The 20,309-nt window shown below is 40.4% G+C and overlaps 1 protein-coding gene across 1 annotated transcript in view; it reads left to right on the top strand.

Moving 5' to 3' along the window:
* Window positions 1–20,309, top strand: part of ss (spineless) — a 770,665-nt gene that overhangs the window by 721,589 nt on the left and 28,767 nt on the right. The window contains exons 6-9 of the mRNA XM_067157402.2: window positions 1,178–1,365; window positions 4,464–4,570; window positions 5,574–5,715; window positions 16,116–17,999. Coding sequence (XP_067013503.2) covers window positions 1,178–1,365; window positions 4,464–4,570; window positions 5,574–5,715; window positions 16,116–17,999 — 2,321 coding nt within the window. The remainder of the gene's footprint in view (window positions 1–1,177; window positions 1,366–4,463; window positions 4,571–5,573; window positions 5,716–16,115; window positions 18,000–20,309) is intronic.

Genomic DNA, 20,309 nt, shown 5'->3' with positions numbered 1-20,309 from the left:
TGGCTTGGAAACCCTGGAACGTTTGAAGTTTCTTCTTAAGTGGGACACGCTCCTGGGTGTCATTATGAGTGATTTCCACTTCTTCAAACTCTCTATCCACCTCAATGAACCAAGCCCTTTCGGTTTTCGTTCTGCGATTGGTCAGTCTTGTTGGGTGCATTCGTGCCACATGCCCATAAAAGACAATTCTTCTTTTTCGGAGTATCGGTAATCATCTCTACCTGGATGTATAGTTCGCCGTTATGTCGTCGTCTGTACTCCCCATTGTCTTTGACGGAACCTGCGATCTTTCTCAAAATCTTCCTTTCTTTGGCCTCCAGTTTCTTGACCAGACCTATTGTATTCATTGCAAGACATTCTGAAGCGTATAAGACCTCTGGATGGATGACACTACAGTAATGCCTCAGCTTTGCTTTGAAAGATATGGACCTTTTGCTGTAGATGTCTTTGGTTAAATGGTGCGCCATTTTAGTATTATTATTGTTGCCATTGCTGCTTTCACGGCCCGTACTTATAGACATGATACTGTATAGGCTTTTGGGCTTACGCCGTGTCGAGAAAATAAGGTGAAATTCTTAACGTTTCGCAGAGAACTGTGCTCTGCGTCATCAGAAGAAATCTCGACTGTCCACGAGAAAGGCTTTTTAAACAATGGCGTTTTGAAATTTAGTCGTTATAATAGGAGTGGAAATGGTACGTTCATTCGTCTCCAGATGGCTCCCCGGACGTGGCACAGCGCTAGCGTTTGAAGCGGAAGCTGACCGAACCATCAGAATCAGTCTAAGCGGGTCACATAACATGTGTACATAACATATGACATTGACAGGTGTATGACATTGACACAAGCCTGGAATGAAACATCTGGCGATAAGGAACGTACGAATTTGGAAAACACCGAGAAGAAATAACAATAGTGAAGGGACAGGGAAGGGAACTACCTACGTAAATACTTAATGGCTGGCAACCAGGTATTACTTAATTGATAGCCAGTGTCCCTGTTGAAATTGTTAGTATTTCTACGTATTTCCACAGCTTCCCGTATAGTCCTGGACCTGAATTTAGACTTGGAGAGGTTTGTATTTCTACATTGAAGAGAGATCGTTTTCTCAAGTTATAATTTACTTCATGTAGCACAAATTATTTCTTAATATTGAATCGCTTCTTCTGTTTGTTTCAGCGATTGGACATCCGAGGCCGCATAAAGGTGCTGCACGGCCAGAACCGAAAGACGGAGGAACCTCCTTTAGGTCTTTTCGCAATATGTACGCCCTTTGGCCCTCCGTCCTTGTTAGAAATCCCGCAGAAGGAAGTCATGTTCAAGAGCAAGCATAAGTTGGATTTGACCCTAGTGTCCATGGATCAAAGGTGAGTGCAGAAGAATAAGGTTAAGACCACAAAATCTGTTCACTTGTCCGAAATATACTGTACTAGTTGCTGACGGGACAGACATACAGAATGTGCAAAGTTATCTAACTTCCTGTTTAACTCGGGAAGTAGCAGTAATCCCATCTATCGGAGATGAGTGGCAGTCGCCCAGGTGGCAAATTCCCTATCTATTGTTTTCCTAGCCTTTTCTTAAATGATCGCAAAAAAAATTGGAAATTTATTGAACATCTCCCTTGGTAAGTTATTCCAATCCCTAACTCCCCTTCCTATAAACGAATATTTGCCCCAATTTGTCCTGTTGAATTCCAGCTTTATCTTCATATTGTGATCTTTCCTACTTTTAAAGACAGCACTCAAACTTATTCGTCTAATGATGTCCTCCGACGCCATCTCTCCACTGACAGCTCGGAACATACCACTTAATGGAGCAGCTCGTCTCCTTTCTCCCATATCTTCCCAGCCCAAACTTTGCAACATTTTTGTAACGCTACTCTTTTGTCGGAAATCACTCAGAATAAAGTGAGCTGCTTTTCTTAAGATTTTTCCCAGTTCTCAAATCAAGTAATCCTGGTGAGGGTCCCATACACTGGAAGCATACTCTACTCTTACCAGAGACTTATATGGCCTATCCTTAGCATCCTTACTACAACCCCTAAAAACCCTCATAACCATGTGAAAGATTTGTACACTTTATTTACAATAATATTTATGTGATTACCCCAATGAAGATCTTTCTTTATATTAATACCTAGGTACTTACGATGATCCCCAAAGGGAACCTTCACCCCATCAACGCAGTAATTAAAACTGAGAGGAGCGGTACTGCACAAAATATTTGATTTCTAGTGTATCAAACACTTCATTGATGAACGAGCACGTCACTCGTCTCAGTCTTTTTCTGTGCAAGCATTTGATATGCAATGCAACATCGCCCTCCTCACATTTCATGGATGCCTTCTTGCGAGAAATTCTGCAAACTTGGAATCTACGTTCTGAACACGAGAAGGACAGCACCTGTCCTTTGCAGTAGTCGGCTGGCTTATTTTTAGGAGAACACTTATAACCAGTCTGCGGAAAGTCAAGTGGTTTAATTAATTTAATTTCGTGTGGCTATTTCTAGCCGAGTGCAGCCCTTGTAAGGCAGACCCTCCGGTGAGGGTGGGCGGCATCTGCCATGTGTAAGTAACTGCGTGTTAATGTGGTGGAGGACAGTGTGTTATGTGTGGTGTGTGAGTTGCAGGGATGTTGGGGACAGCACAAACACCCAGCCCCGAGCCACTGGAAATAACCAATGAAGGCTAAAATCCCCGACCCGGCCGGGAATCGAACCCGGGACCCTCTGACCCGAAGGCCAGTACGCTGACTATTCAGCCAGCGAGTCGGACAGTCAAGTGGTATAATTTCCCTTCGTTCAGTCTGTGCAAATGCCACGCATTTTGTTCACACACATCAATAGAGTGAGCTACAAGTGGAAAGTACCACTTCATTCCACGAGTGGAAATTCTGTAGAGGCATACATTCTGGTTACTCTCCCCATGGGCGCCCACAGGATTTTCTTGGATATAAAAACCAATATAACGTCAGCAACATTAAAATTGTTTACAGAAATTTCCGGTTATAACAGATGCTAGATGACTGTCAGTAAGTTCATTTTATGAAATAATCTGGTATGATATTAAACAATTGAACATCAACATTTTTAGAAATCATGGGGGGGGGCAAGGGGGCGCTGCCCCCCCCCTTCCTTGCGGGCGTCCATGCCCCTGTCCACTCCTTCCATTCCAGATGGAAGAAGTGTGGCAGTATCAGTGAGATTCTTTTCTTTTCTTTATAAGACATGTCAGTTTTACTAAACTCGTCATCTACCTCCAATGCACTCACTATTTCATCTAGATTCACAGACCTGAAAACAAAACCGAAAGTTATCGTAGACCCATATTTGCCTACTGTCCAAGGGCGCCCATACACGGGGGCAAGGTGGGGTCTCGCCCCCCCCCCCTCCTAGCTCTTAGGAAAAGGCAAAAATCTAATGTACTCAGGTGTTTTCCTTTCAAGAAAATGATTTAAAGTCAGTATTACGTAGAAGTGGTAGTACTGTCTCCCACCAACAGGCAGGGTAAACCGAGGGTTATTCTACCGCAGAATACAAGACGCCATTTATCTTCCAAAATCTTAAAAATACTACGTACCCCCAGGTCTAGCCCCCTCCGCCCCACAAACTGTCATATGGGCGCCCATCCTACTGTCCTTTTTATAGGACACCTACATTCTCCTGACATTGGCGTGGCAACCATACAACTAAACCATTTGGTGATATCGAAATATAATACTTGCATACCAAGATAATATAAGGTAAAAAGAAAGAATCAGTGAATTGTAAGAATAATGTTATTACCTTTTAATTCGTCGGCGCACGATTGTAATATGAGTTTTTGGTTTTTTTGTTTTTGTTGTTTTTTGTTTTTTGTTTTTTTGAGACGCATACCATACACTCACTCAGCTAAACTAAAATTCGAAGTGTGCAAGTTCATACCTTTCCCTCTAATACTGCAACATTGTTAAACCGAACTAATTCTAGCCAGCAACAAAGACTGAGAAATAATAATAGAGTGTCAGCTGTCCTTTTAAAAGGACGGTAGGCATATCTGGGTCATAAGGAAATAGATACAAAGATATTAACTTTGTGTATTATATCGTATATGCCAGAGACTAAATAAGAACATTTCTTAGTGGACCATTCTTCTTTTGAAATCTGCTGGTTACTGCTGATTATTATGAAACTAATTTGGTTATTACGAAATGCCATCTAGGCCGCTACTGCGTAATATAGTGAGAGTAACATAAACTCTAGAGGTTTTGATGGGCCGAACCCCTACTGTATATACAAAACTCATAGCATAACCGTCGTGCAGGATATACTATATTTGTTACCCACTTCAGTAAGTTTGCCTTCTAATCTATTACTGTATAAAATCCGGTCTCTACGATTAACATGTCTTGTAAATTTTACGAATGTGTTGTAAAATATTATTTAGAGAGATAATGTACTGTGTATTAACTATATTTCTCGCTTTCAGGGGCAAGATGCTTCTCGGCTATTCGGATGCAGAACTGGCCAACCTTGGTGGGTACGATCTAGTCCATTACGATGACCTCGCTTATGTAGCAAGCGCACATCAAGAGCGTAAGTAACTCTACCTAAAACTTGTAATTTAGATCCTTAAAATACTGATAAATACTGCAGGGATCTCTCTCCATAAGACTTTGAAATGCCATTATAACCGAGCAAAAAGAATAATTAACTCTTGAATGTTGACACCAGTATGTAAAAAAATCGCATACACTCTGCCAAGACAGCTGCTGCTCAGCCGATTCAGGTTTATTATTATTATTATTATTATTATTATTATTATTATTATTATTATTATTATTATTATTATTATTATTATTATTATTATTATTGCTAGTGGCTTTACGTCGCACCGACACGGATAGGTCTTATGGCGACGATGGGATAGGAAAGGCCTAGGAGTTGCAAGGAAGCGGCTGTGAGCTTGCATCCGGGAGATAGTGGGTTCGAATCCCACTGTCGGCAGCCCTGAAGATGGTTTTCCGTGGTTTCCCATTTTCACACCAGGTACCTTAATTAAGGCCACGGCCACTTCCTTCCCATTCCTAGACATTTCCTATCCCATCGTCGCAATAAGACCTATCTGTGTCGGTTCGATGTAAAGCAAGTAGCCAAAAAAAATGTGGCATTTATTTCTTACTGTACAGAGTCGACAGTTGCCTCTGGATTGAGTAATTACATAAATTCGAAATGTAATAATGGAATTAATATTATTACTTATTTATTATTATCATCTAATGGCTTGATCCGTTTGTCGATATGACGTACCGTTTAGCAGCAGAAATTTTCGATATAATCTTAATTTAAACAGCGGTAAGATTTTGAAGGTTTCGAAAATGTGATCAAAAACTTTTAAGTCATAATTATTTATTGTCATATTTTAATGCACTCTTAGGTCATAAATGCTTGCATATTTGTAACATTTATAGGTCATAAACATTCGGGCCCTAATTATCACTATCCTGAACGATTTTATTAAATAGTTAATGAGTGTATGTTTAACATTAAAAACAATGTTCTAGCACAATGTAAACTATTTGTAAACTTTGTGTTGCAGTACTGAAGACTGGTGCGTCTGGCATGATCGCGTACCGTTACCAGACAAAAGACGGTCAGTGGCAATGGCTACAGACGAGCTCTAGGCTTGTGTACAAGAACTCCAAGCCGGATTTCGTCATCAGTACCCATCGACCTCTGATGTGAGTATTAGCGCTGTATTTATGTATATCAAGGACTGACCTGTATTCATCTGTCAACGCAGAAAAATTTATTGTAGAGTACAAAATATCCAGTATTTTCATATTTAACCAACCCTGTACAGTGCAAGCTGCACAATAGCACGCGAACCGAGTGAGTTGAATGACACAATTGAACTCAGCATGACTTCTTGTCGTATCACAATTCCTTATACGTTAGATAGAGCTGCATTTCTCGATTTTACGTGTATTCGGTACTTTTTACACGTATATTTTATAGTTGGACACACTTTTGAACATAGAATCATCATTTTTTTTTTTGCTAGTTGCTTTACGTCGCACCGACCCAGATATGTCTTACGGCGACGATGGGACAGGAAAGGGCTAGGACTGGGAAGGAGGCGGCCGTGGCCTTAATTAATTTGCCTGGTGTGAAAATGGGAAACCACGGAAAACCATCTTCAGGGCTGCCGACAGTGGGGTTCGGACCCACTATCTCCCGAATACTGGATACTGGCCGCACTTAAGCGACTGCAGCTATCGAGCTCGGTAATCATCATCATCATCAAATTTGGCACACCCACGTTGGTATAACCGGTGGCCATATGCCTGCCAAATTTTATGATTCCAGCTGCTACATAAGTATGCGAAAAATAAAGGAATATGCGAAAACTGTGCACATATTTCACCGTGTTCAAAGTTTCTAACTCACTTTAACACATAAATACAGAAAATTCGAAAAAATGTCATAGGTCTAACCATGTAGACCACTAAGGACGGCATCTAAAGGAATGATCCGTTTGTCGATATGACGTACCATTTAGTAGCAGAAAATTTCGAAATTGAGTTGGAACCTCGCTATCAGCAGCCTAGGCTACTTCTAACAGAGTATAGCTCTATGCATTAACAATATTGCTATAAGTGTGTATCCACTATAAACTTAGATACATTGCTTTAGGCTTATTCGTCGTATCCATAACACTTTGAGTATAGCCTACAATGGGTTGATACAACAAAATCCAATTTAAAGGATTATTATTATTATTATTATTATTATTATTATTATTATTATTATTATTATTATTATTATTATTATTATTATTATTATTATTATTATTATTATTATTATATTTATTTTGAGATTGAATTTTTGTTATAGACATTTCGACATAAATGGTATGCTGTTTCCATTTATTTATTTGTTTTGCCCTGTTCTATAACGCTATTCCTGGTAGTCCTGTTGGGGTTATCCACTCTCCTAGGTATTTAAACTTCTGCACTCTTTGAACTGTTCCATACTTAGAGACAATAGTCTTTGTCGGGTCAGTTTTGCTCTGAATCATTAGTTCTGTATTTTCAAACGATATCTGCAGTCCTATCTTTGCAGAAATCTCTTGAAGCGTTTCAATCAGTACCTTAGCAGTTTCTGCGTCTTTTGCCAGAATTGCCATATCATCTGCGAACGCTAGACAGTCAATTTTGATTCCAGATCTCCCCAGTATTATTCCATTTTTTTACCCCCTAATTCTGTCAATCTCTTCCTCCACTCTCTGATCACTTTTTCAAGTATAACATTGAACAGGAGTGGTGACATCCCGTCCCCTTGCCGGACACCTGTTTCAATTTTAAACGCCGGGCTGAGTGGCTCAGACGGTTAAGGCGTGGCCTTCTAACCCCAGCTTGGCAGGTTCGATCCTGGCTCAGTCCGGTGGTATTTGAAGGTGCTCAAATACGACAGCCACGTGTCGGTGGATTTACTGGCACGTTAAAGAACTCCTGCGGTACTAAATTCCGGCACCTCGGCGTCTCCGAAGACCTTAAAAGGTAGTTAGTGGGAAGTAAAGCAAATAACATTATTATTATTATTATTATTATTATTATTATTATTATTATTATTCAATTTTAAACGGTTTTGACAACGTACCCATAAACTGAAAATGCCGCTTTCCTTGATTACATTTTTTTTTTCATCTACCCCAAATTCCTCCAAAGAGCTTATCAAGGTTGTTCTGTCGACAGAATCATACGCTTTCTTGAAGTCAACAAATACAATCACTAAGTTCTTGGCTGTGAGTGCGCGCATTTGTATTATGGAGTTCAAATTGAGATTATTATTATTATTATTATTATTATTATTATTATTATTATTATTATTATTATTATTATTTCCTAATTTATTGGGGACGGCGCTGGGCGTGAATTTGGCCCAGCTTTATGGCCGAATGCTCATCTTGATGCCAACCCTATGTGAAGGGAATTGTTCAACATTGTGAGATTCTGTGGGGTTGGTAGTGTGACGTATCTATGAAGGGGTGTTACATACAGCGAATAGACCTAAAGCAATGTATCGAGCGAAAGCAATTAAACATACAGAATTAAACTCCTCCAATCTCGCCAGGAATCGAACACAGAGCCGGTGGTTGTGGTCATTACTGTTTTAAGGGGAAGTACAACTAGGCAACCATCCTCTATTAAAACTAATGAGAGAGAAAAAATGGAATGGATCCAACACTTCGTAAAATAGTATCAGCCAGAGAAAGTTAATGGTCACGAAGAGCGTGAAAATGAAAGACTCCCTAGCCCTCAAGTGTTCTAATACCGTCGGGGTCGAAAAATAACAAGAGTTGGGTTTGATGGGATAGATGAAGGTGAGGAGCCTGGCACAAGTAAGTGGAAGCAATTCCAGGACTTAGCTAAGGGCCCCGTGGACGCCAACCCACGCTCCCAAGTTGAGGGACCCTAGGGCCCCTTTTAGTCGCCTCTTACGACAGTACCGCGGGTGTTATTCCACCGTCCCCACCCACAGTGGGAGAACACAGAGCCTTCTAAATCGAAAGTTGGTAACTTATGCTGACCATTTAGCCATGGAGCTTTTTAATGTCTTATTATTTTATTCTTTGGCATGATAGCGCGAACACTATCTAGCGATCAGATCTGTATCCACCCTGTGTTAAATAACAGAAATGACGATTTACCTTTAAGTTGTATCCGTCTCTTGGCACAGGCCAGAGCAAAGCAAAGTGTAGCTTCCTCTGAAGTCCCAGTCTCATCCATGGCTGTGACAATATGGCAGTTGCTGGGATATGGGTGGTGCTAAATAATGACATTCAGAGCACAAATAGTGTCTGAGTATGAAAGGTGTTGCTCATAGGGTCAGTCGTTCTGCAGTGGCACATTATGGCCCAGCGAGGAAAGCAATGGCAAACTACCTCACTCCTCATCTTGCCTAGTACGCCTCATTTGGGCTCTGCCATTGGTTTTTGCTGTTTCCCTATAACTGCATAGCCTTTGGTAGTGCTATTTGAGGATCCAACCAGCCTCTGGGCTGATGACCTAACAGAAACAGGTTAACAATAACCACCACATTCGCCCCCTCCTCAGAACTGAATATAGTCCTTTAAATAAGCTGGGGATGAGGGGTGCGGCTGCTGCAACTTAGTGGTGTTCCGTCTTGAGTACGATCAGAGGTTTAAAGTGGACAGTCAGTATTTCCATTAGACTCATCACCTTGTGGTTTTTACACTTCGTGTGGTGTGAAGTAAATGTTATACAACAATACAGGCAGAAACGCTGAGCATTCATAGCATTCACGATCACAACTCTTCTTGTTATGTTTCGCACGAGTGATTATCGCTCCATTATTTCTAGATTCCGATAAGGTGTACCGTATTAATAGCTTTCAGAACATGACATTTATAGGTCCACTAATATCGCCTGCCTTGCAGCCAAGAACACGTAACCTGCAGTCACATTATCGTTTACGAGAAATACCGCAAAAAGAAAAAAATCCTTGATGGTTATGTCAGGATTAATTAGATTGGCTAAAATAAAGAATGTTATTGGCAAGTTTTCTGAACTTTTTCCCTCTCCCTTCATTATTATAATCATGATAATTTATATTTTTATGAGACGTATTGGAACTTTTAAAATAGGAGTAGAAATACTATTGATGATTCTTCCCATTAAGTAGGAGTTTCTCTCTTCATAAATTCGCTGTCATACTACACATTAACCAAATATTTAACATTTTTAATAAAAGATTGTCCAAAACTTTCCTGTAATTTTATTGGTGAAATTAATTATTAATTATTTAATTATTTCACAGAGCCTGGATTTTTATGCAGTAATAGGTTAGAATGCAAACTACCCTGTACAACGGTTATGCTATGCGTTTTGCATAAATATTAGGGGCTTGGCCCATTAGAACCCCCTAGAATTTAATTTACCCTCACTACATTACGAAAGAACGGGCTAGTCGACACTTCCTAATAACCAAATTAGTTTGCATTCTAACCTATTACTACCTAACAATCCAGGGTTTAATTAATTATTTGTATAAACAAAAGCTGTGTAGAATTTTAATTTTCAAAGTTATTCGCAAAGGGTTTTAAATTTACATTTATAAATGAAGCTAGGTCTGTATTAAAAGCCTGCCGTTAAAAAGAAATGTGAATCCTGTGAATGCTCAGTGGCATTGCTAAAAATTACAATTAAAAATATATTACCGTGTAAAACAAGGCATATTACTAGAAATCTGAAGTTTATGAACTAAAGAAGTACAAAATATGCGCTAAAACTAGCTAAATATGACTTTAACAAAGGTAAAATATTACTTAAGGAGAGAAGTGATCGAAATTCCACAAAACTATGAAGATTTGATTTTTGCTGCAATTACTAGCTTGGGAATCAATTTGCGAAAGGATTCGGTTGAATTCAGTACCTAAGTGCACTTATACATTTAAATTCCTAACATTTTTGCAAAAGGTAACACGTCTTCCTTTTCATGCATTGCTGTTTTTCATTTTCGCTTAACTCGTAACGTCTGTTTTGTCAGGAAGTTGACGGTATCACAGTTAGGAGTATTGAAGAAGGTCGTGGAGCGAAGCATCATTTCCGGTTGGTCAAGCATGGCGATTACCGCAGAAAGTTTGTTTGGATTTCAGAGGTGCAGTGTTGGGTTGCATGTTGTGAAATGCAATTGTCATTTCCTGGACTTATATATACCTTTTTCTCATGAAGTACTGAAGGAATCAACCTGAAACATGATAGACATGCAGGCTAAACACTGTCACACATTTTCCTGCAAGGAAATTACGAAAATGTAATTTTATGATCTTCAGTGGTTCATAAATGTGTATTCTTTTGGGAACTTTTCAACTTTGAAAGTTAATTTATTTTTAAAAATCGAAATAGGCATGAAATTAAAAACGCCTGCAGGCATTAAATCATCAAGGTCTTAGAAATCACTACAAGGAATTACAAGGTCCATTACCTCAGCGTTGTTGAGAAAAAGGTACATCGATAGGATCAAAGTTCAAATTTCAAAAAAAAAATGTAAAATATTTCATCTAAGTTACCTGATTAGAATTAATAGTTACGAACAATGTATTTTAAATGTGTGCCAAGTTTCATGATTCTGACTCAAATACTGTAGTGTCCGAATTACAAAGAATTTTGAAAAATCAATGGATTTTCGTGCACGTCTCCCCTTAAACATTTTAGGTATATATAGCAAGTATTAGAGTATCACCAATGTTAAACGTTCAAAAAAAGTGATTGGCGATAATACAACAGACACATTTGATTATACAAACTGACAGAGCTACAGTAGGTACGTTGAAACATTATACTTTATTCGGTACCTTAGCCCTAAAGCGCAGTTTCCACTCTGGTTTCCTATTAAAAAAAACAAGTAATAGCATGCTTTTTGGTATCTGTCGGCATACGATCGTATAGCATTTCTTTCTCGGAATAATGTCGCATAAACCTGCTACATATTTGTTTCGGGAAAAGAAAGAAAAATACATTTAATACAATACTTTGAAATACTGTGTTTGAAACTCGATGCAGATAACAAGTACCTTGTTAAGAACAATGCCTGAATTTATTTTTAAAATGCTGAAAATATAACCAAAAATGAACTTACATCGTCCGCCTCTGTGGTGGTTAGTGTGATTAGCTGCCACCCCCTGGAGGCCCGAGTTCGATTCCTGGCTCTGGCACGAAATTTGAAAAGTGGTACGAGTGCTTGAACGGGGTCCACTCAGCCTCGGGAGGTCAACTGGGTAGAGGTGGGTTCGATTCCCACCTCAGCCATCCTGGAAGTGGTTTTCCGTAGTACATGTCGGATCCCTCGCTGAGTCCGAGGGAAAAACCAACCCTGTAGGGTAAGCAGATTAAGAAAAAAAGAAAGAAAGAAAGAAAGAAAGAAAGAAAGAAAGAAAGAAAGAATATGAGCAAAATATGACAAAAATATGCCAAAATATGCATTTATATGCAACATAAAATGTCTTTAAACAGGGGCAGTCTTTCAGATTTCGGGTAAAATGTGCTCAAGAAAGAAACATATTTTTCCCTTAACATCCAAACATTGCATATTATAATATTATTCCGGTGTTTAGCAATTTCTATCGCCTCACGAATGATTCTAGATACATACCATAGATACATGATGACCATCAAATAGTTTTTGATCCAGCATCTGCCATTTGTAAAGAGAAACATTTTATACCTAGTTTCATTTGTGAGGAAGGGCTGTCTGGCCGAGGCGGTAAAGGGGTGCTCGGTTCACCCAGAAGGACGTGGGTTCGATTCCCCGTCAGGAAGTCGAAAAATTTAAGAAACGAGATTTCCACTTCCGGAGGTGCACATGGCTTTGAGATTTACTCAGCCTACACCAAAAATGAGTACCAGGTTAATTCCTGAGGGCGAAGATGGCCGGGCGTAGAGCTAACCACTCTACCCCATCAAGTGCCGAGGTTACGGATAGTGGAAGCCTTTACCTTCCACCCCTCCAAGGGCCTTCATGGACTGTAGAGTGATAACTGATGACTTGGCTTTGCTTTGCCATCTTTCGTGAGGCGATAGAAATTGATTAACACCCGAATAATTTTAACAAAGGGGGCGGTTATAATATGCTGAGTAGATCATGGCTACCCTACATAGTTAACTCGTCAACATTTTTCTCCTTGACTTTGGATACCCTGGAATGAACTAAATGTCTGTCTCTATCTTGAGTCTGGTTACTATGGAGTGACATTTGTCAATAAAATTATTGCTCTGAAGACGATCCTAGCTACACGTTCGAACATCCCCAAAATTATATATTATAGGACATAACTTCGTTATCACTGTAGCTGCCTGCTGTTTGCTGACAATGTAAAGTCATATCTATATATATAATAGCAATTCGGTCTGGAGAGGTCTACATATAAAGCTATAAAAATGAAAATAGACGTAAATTAATGAGGCATTTCCAGAAATTTGAAATTTGGTAACGGAGAAGCTGGTGGCCCCAGCATCCCTAGAAAAGGCGAAAATTCTCAAAATTCCCCGAAGGGGGCACGCTGGGGGGGATTCAAATTTTGGGCTCAGCATAAGAACGCACTCGCATAATTTATCCAAAGCGACAACCTATAGGTGTCGTGGGCTTTAAAAACTTCCAGATTTTCCTCATTTTTATCCCCTTCTTCCAAAACCAAGATGGCGTTACAATCTGCCAGACGAGCTAGAAAATTGAAATTTAGCGAAATTATAGCTTTTAGCCTGTAACCGACGAAAACATTCCAAGATGTTCAAATTTTTCACTTTTACCCCAAAAAATATCGAAATATGGGGGGGGGACAATTTTAATGACTGTGCAGACATTCCTTTTGAGCTATTTATTGGCTAAACGGTAAGTCTTATCACAAAACGGATGGCACAATCTCCGTTCAATTTGGAGTGATGTACAACTTTGGTTCTATGACCCTTTGTCTATCTCTCTCCTTTATACGTTAGATTTGGCTGTATTTCTGGATTGTTCGTAAATTTTGTGATTTTTACACGCACATGTCAGCGTTTGTAGCATAAAGTCATAAAGTTTATGGCGCACATTGGCACAATTGAGGGCCGTATGTGGACCAACTTTCATTATTCTAGCTTATATTTAAGTATGCAAAAGTAATGTAGAGTGTTAAAAATGTACTCAGATGCCACCCTATTCAAAGATTCGAACTCAATTTAACCCATAAGTATGGGACTACAAGAAAATGTTTTAGAATTAAATATGCAGAACGATAAAGGGGGCGTCTAACAGCGCAAACCGTTTGTTGAGATGATGTACCGTTTAGGAGTAGAGAATCTCGAAGTGAAGGTCTGCACTTTAATAAATGTAACGAAATCTCAATTACAGCGTGTAAAGTAATTTATGTAGAAATCCGTATACGATGTAAAAAAAAAAAGTAGCGAAGCACGGGCACATTTGCTAGTAATATATATTTTCACAAGAAAATCAGCAAACTTACTGTGTGTAACAACAAGGATACTGAATTTTCAAAAAATGCTAGTAGACGTGATGTTACAAATAGGAAAAGAAATAAACTACTCGTATGCATAAATATAAAACTGTTTGGACTCCTGCTTTACAGGATGTAACACATTCATAGGTGATTATCACATAAAGTGGCCTAGATTAACAATTACGAAATACAAAGGTGGCGGTGCAGAATGCTTAACGAGTCGTTGAAAGCTTTCAAAATGTTCCGGGTGTATTTTGTAGTATCTCCCCTGCTACTAAATAGCAATCCTCTAACTGACCAATGCTCAAGTTGGATATTGTGATATTCGCTTAAATATGGGAGGCGTGATTCATACATACATCTTTTTTCTGTGTCAACCTCAATCGCCTGCTCAATGTCTCTATCAAAACGAATAGTGGGATTCAACATCAACATATATCTACAATCACTCAACAAAATTCAATCACTATTGATCTGCATTTAGGGCAGTCCCCCAGGTGGCAGATTCCCTACCTTTTGTTTTCCAAGCCTTTTCTTAAATGATTGCAAAGAAATTGGAAATTTATTGAACATCTCCCTTGAAAGTTATTCAAATCCCTAACTCCCCTTCCTATAAACGAATATTTACCCCAATTTGTCCTCTTGAATTCCACCTTCATCTTCATATTGTAATCGTTCCTACTTTTAAAGACACAACTCAAACTTATTCGTTTACTGATGGCATTCCACACCATATCTCCACTGACAGCTCGGAACATACCACTTAGCCGAGCAGCTTGTCTCCTTCCTCCCAAGTCTTCCCAGCCCAAACTTTGCAATATTTTTGTAACGCTACTCTTTTGTCGGAAATCACCCAGAAAAAATCGAGCTGCTTTTCTTCGGATTTTTTCTAGTTCTTGCATCAAGTAATCCTGGTGAGGGTCCCATACAGTAGAACCATACTCTAGTTGGGGTTTTACCAGAGACTTATATACCCTCTCCTTTGCATCCTTATTAAACTCCTAAATACCCTCATAACCATGTGCAGAGATCTGTACCCTTTATTTACAAGCATATTTATGTGATTACCCCAATAAAGATCTTTCCTTATACTAGAGTTTCATTCCTTGTAGGATGCTGGCATTTCTTACTATGTTGTCCGTCATTATTGTAGAAATCAGTTGCACTTTTATCGGCCTCCTGCCCTTCACTTTCCCTACTCTTGCCACTTCGTCTATATCCACCTCACTGAAGTTTATTTTCATTTTTTCTTTTGAATAATGTCCACTACTTTATATATAATGTTTATCTTCGATTCTGCCCCCTCTTCCTGAACTCCATATATGAAAAGGCATTTCTTCACCCTCTCCTGGCTTGAACCCACCACCTCTCTCTTTAATAGCACCACTTTCTCTTCAACACTTGTTACTTTTTCTCTTAATCCCTGAATCTCTTTCTCAAGTTTGCCTGTCTTGGTCTCCTCCTCTGCCTTAATCCTTTTCACCCAATCTCTGAGTTCTTCTTGTCCCTTGCTCAATTCCTCCAGCTTCTCCATTACCTTTTCCGTATTGCTTTCTCCTTCATCACCTCCCGAATTCTCTCTATATCCTCCCAATTCAAGTTGCCATTCGGGCCGGGGTTCATTTCCACCCCCACCCCTCTATCACCAACAGCACCGCGATCACCGCCACCACCAGAAGTCTCTCTCCAAACTTCCCCTTTCCATCATTACTTGCCGTCCTCCGTCTAGTTAACTTCCACCTCCTCTGCCAGCTCCCGATAGCCGCCTGCCATTGTTCCACTCCCACCATGTCTCGCAGTTGTCGCTAGCTGATATAAGACTGTGATTTCCTTATACTTACAATGATCTCCAAAAGGAAATTTCACCCCATCAACTGAGAGGACTTTTCCTATTTGTGAAACTCACAACCTGACTTTTAACCACGTTTATCATCATACCATTGCCTACTGTCCATCTCACACCATTATCGAGGTCATTTTGCAGTTGTTCACAATCTTGTAATTCGTAATTAAATTATTGTTCCCTTATTGAAACTTAACTTTTTAAATAGTCAGCCTTATCATAATATTCTTTCTGAGTGATTATGTCTTACTTGTTCATTTAAGTTATTATTTTCTTCTCAGGGAGGAAGAAGGAAGAGATCTCCTGGGGAAACGAACCATGGACTTCAAGGTGAGCTACTTGGATGCAGGGCTAACCAACAGCTACTTCACGGATTCTGAGCAGCTCGTAGTTGGCTCCACGCATCACAGTGGTTCCCCTTCAGGTGTCGGCCATCATTCGCCCGGAAGCAGCACCACTCCTCAGAGAGTTAACCGGAGGTACAAGACACAGCTGAGGGACTTCTTGTCGACCTGCCGCACAAAACGGAAGCTGATGCATCACGGGGGTGGTACAGCCTCTCCTACTACAGCCATGCCCAACACCATGGCGGCCGTCGACTACATCTCCGCAACCGACACCTCTTCTGCAGCAGCTGCTGCCGTCGCTGCGGCATATTCTAATCTCAACATGTACAGTAACCCTTACCCAACCAGCGCTGTCTCAAGTACCTCTGCAGATAACGGCCTTACCACCTATATGGGACATTCTGGCAACTTTCACCAAACACTGTATCCAGCAGCTGCAGCTTTGGACAATCGTTTTCTGGCAGCCACCACCGAAAATTTGTTCCATCAGTACCGTCCTCTGGGTACTTACTACCCAGATTATCATCATGCAGCTGCGACCACCCCATACGTCAGCAACGGATTTCTCGACATGTCCCCACGTGCTAGCACATGTAGTCTCCCCACTTACGATACAACCCCTGCAGCTACTGGAACTCACCACCATATGCATCACCAGTTAAGTTCCAAAAACACTGACGATAAACTGTATTCTTGTCAACAGCTCGTAGATACCTCTACATCCAAATACACCACGGTGGTGGATGGAAGTCGAGGGTATGTTGTAGCAACTGGGGGAACTAAATGTTTAGATGTAAGCTCGCCGTATTCTGTCTCCCCTGCAGCAATAGCTCCGACAAGTGCGGTAACCTTACAGCCGATAGTAATGACTTCATCACCGTCCGTTATCGGTGATATGAATAAAGTGACCGTGAAAGCTACAAAGCACTCTCCGTCCATGGATGGCATGTCTTCGTCTAATTCTGTAGGATCATCTTCCCCGTCAGCTGCTACCACAAACGGACTGATAACACCTAAACTGGAGGATATCAAAACGGAAGTTAATCTGCTCCAAACATCTAGTCCTCCTTCACATCATTTGAGTAATCATCATTTAAACCACCAAGTGCAACCTCCGACACCGACAGCTATTCTGCCTCACCATTACTCCCCTTCTCCGACTAGTAATTCAGACACCCCTCGGCAGACAGTACTCATGTGGGGGAGTGGAGGTACTACGACCTTAAATCATTCGACGTCCAGTAGGTCTCCACCTCCGTCTTCAGTGAATGCTTCCACTTCAGACGCTGCAGTGGTGACGACCCTTTCAAACGGCACCAACACTGCTCCATACAACGTCCATCAAGGTACTACAAGTCCTGTGAATAAGAAGTACAACAACAGTGCGACAAGTAGTAATGGTGTGGGGGTGGTAGACCCACTAAAATCTCTAGCAGAGATGAACTCGATGAGTGCGACGGACACCACCGCGACGGCTTGTAAATGGAGCAGCACAGGAGGTGGAACAGGGAACGGTGGTGGTCCAAAAGCAGAACCTGTATCCGTCTCTCCTGCTGCTACCGGTAGTCCGGGAATCAAAGCGGCGGCGGCGGCAGCAGCATCGTCATCTTACTGCCACCCCCACCACCATCCACCACCAACAACAACACCACATCACTCTCACCCCCATCACCACCACACCCCGCACCCACATCACCACCACCACCATCATCAGCAGCTGAGTTCCTCGTACGGTACGGACGGTGGTGCAGGCAGCGAGGTATGGCAGTACCACCAGTACTATCCTTACACCACTACGTATCACCATCACGCACCCCAGTGAGTGAAAAATCATCACTTTTTGATTTTTTCTTGATTAAGGGATTAGTAACAAGTTCATTGAATCCTTCCATAACTGCATAATATCTAGGAGATAAATAATAAGCAGAATTTGAAATACGTGAAGAAACTTCCGGCTAATTAGATCGTCGTAACAACGTGAACTGGGTATATTAGTGTTAAAGGGTTGGTCGTACTGATAAATAATTTTTTAAATACTTAATTTGCCTAGGATTTTAATAATAATTAAAACGAGTAAAGAAACAAGCTATTTTAAGGGGTCCATAGACGTACAATATTATTGCACACCAATCGGGTTTGTGCAATAAATATAATCGTATTGAGATAATATTGATGGTTGTGCAATATATTGTGCAAAGCGGTCATAGACATACAATATGCGAGGAAATGTATAGTCAGTCCATGCCGGTATTCTGTTTGGTGAACACTCTTTTCTCTACGAGTAATTAAGGGCCGAATTCATAGTCAGCACTTATACCTAAGTGGAACCCTTAAGTAATAAGGGATCACTTATAATAAATATTCACTTATATGAGTTGACATACATCTCACGCCGTTGTCAATTTTATCAGCTGCTGAAGTTAACCAATCAGATCGCTTCGTGGCTTGGCGAGGCGGTGTTGCTAAACTGTACGTGGTTTAGGAGCGGTTTGAGTGGACCAGGCAAGCAAAACATCCTAGGGATATGGACTACGAATTTTAAGTAAATAAAATATAATAAAGTATGATAATATATTCTTCTTCTTCTACCGCTTTCCCACGAGTCGCACATGATTTTAACCCTGTTTTACGGCAGGATGCCCTTCCTGACGCCAACTCTATATTGGGGGGTGTAATTACTGTTGCGTGTTTCTGTAGGGGTTAGTAGTGTGGTATGTTGTCTGAATATGAAGAGGAAAGTGTTTGGACAAACACCCAGTCTCCGAGCCAGAAGAATTAATCAGACGCGATTAAAATCCCCGACCCGGCGGGAATCGAACCCGGGACCTTCTGAACCGAAGGCCTCAATGCTGATCATTCAGCTAAGGAGTCGGACAAAAAAGTATGAGAATACATTATTTACTTATTCCTAAAAATTATAATTCTTTTCTTCTTAATCATTGTTATCCGGTCGATTAGATCAGCATTTTTTTTACCACTACAAGCTGTAATGTGAGTCAATACCTTGTTTCACTTAAGCACCACAACGAGCGCTAATGTGAGTCAATACCTTGTTTCACTTAAGCACCACAACGAGCGCTAATGTGAGTCAATACCTTGTTTCACTTAAGCACCACAACGAGCGCTAATGTGAGTCAATACCTTGTTTCACGTAAGCACCACTACGAGAGCTAATGTGAGTCAATACCTTGTTTCACTTAAGCACCACAACGAGCGCTAATGTGAGTCAATACCTTGTTTCACTTAAGCACCACTACGAGAGCTAATGTGAGTCAATACCTTGTTTCACTTAAGCACCACTACGAGCGCTAATGTGAGTCAATACCTTGTTTCACTTAAGCACCACTACGAGAGCTAATGTGAGTCAATACCTTGTTTCACTTAAGCACCACTACGAGCGCTAATGTGAGTCAATACCTTGTTTCACTTAAGCACCACTACGAGCGCTAATGTAAGTCAATGCAGAGTTTCACTTAAGGCCATAAAACTACATTCGGTGTGGGCATTTTTCAAAAAATCAAAAAACGTCTGAGGGTATTGAACCAAGGAACACTTTATAGAAAGAATGATGTAAATAACTTAATTTGCCTAGGATTTTAATAATAATTAAAACGAGTAAATAAACAAGCTATTTTAAGGGGTCCATAGACGTACAATATTATTGTGCAAAATGGATTGTACAATATATTGTTAGCTGCCCACAGACGTACAATATTATTGCACACCAATCGGGTTTGTGCAATAAATATAATCGTGTTGAGATAATATTGATGGTTGTGCAATATATTGTGCAAAGCGGTCATAGACATACAATATGCGAGGAAATGTATAGTCAGTCCATGCCGGTATTCTGTTTGGTGAACACTCTTTTCTGCGTCACGAAGCCGCTTGACTTCCTTCCGGAAGTTTATACGCAAAGAACTGATTTTTAAAATAAATTCTTCCTTGTCGGTGTTCGGTTGTTTTTTCGCGATATTTCTCAATAAGCACCTCTCGTTCTGTTCGCCTTTTTCTAACGCGATTACTGTAATCATTGCTCTTAACGTTCCATAGAGCCGGAAGACCATGGTACACGTCGATAAACTCCAAAATAAAATAAACGTTCTCCCCCCTACCCCCCCCCCCCAC

This window comes from Anabrus simplex, chromosome 13 (assembly GCF_040414725.1).
Source record: "Anabrus simplex isolate iqAnaSimp1 chromosome 13, ASM4041472v1, whole genome shotgun sequence".
NCBI classification, from domain to species: domain Eukaryota; kingdom Metazoa; phylum Arthropoda; class Insecta; order Orthoptera; family Tettigoniidae; genus Anabrus; species Anabrus simplex.
This window is presented reverse-complemented; position numbering and strand designations above follow the sequence as displayed.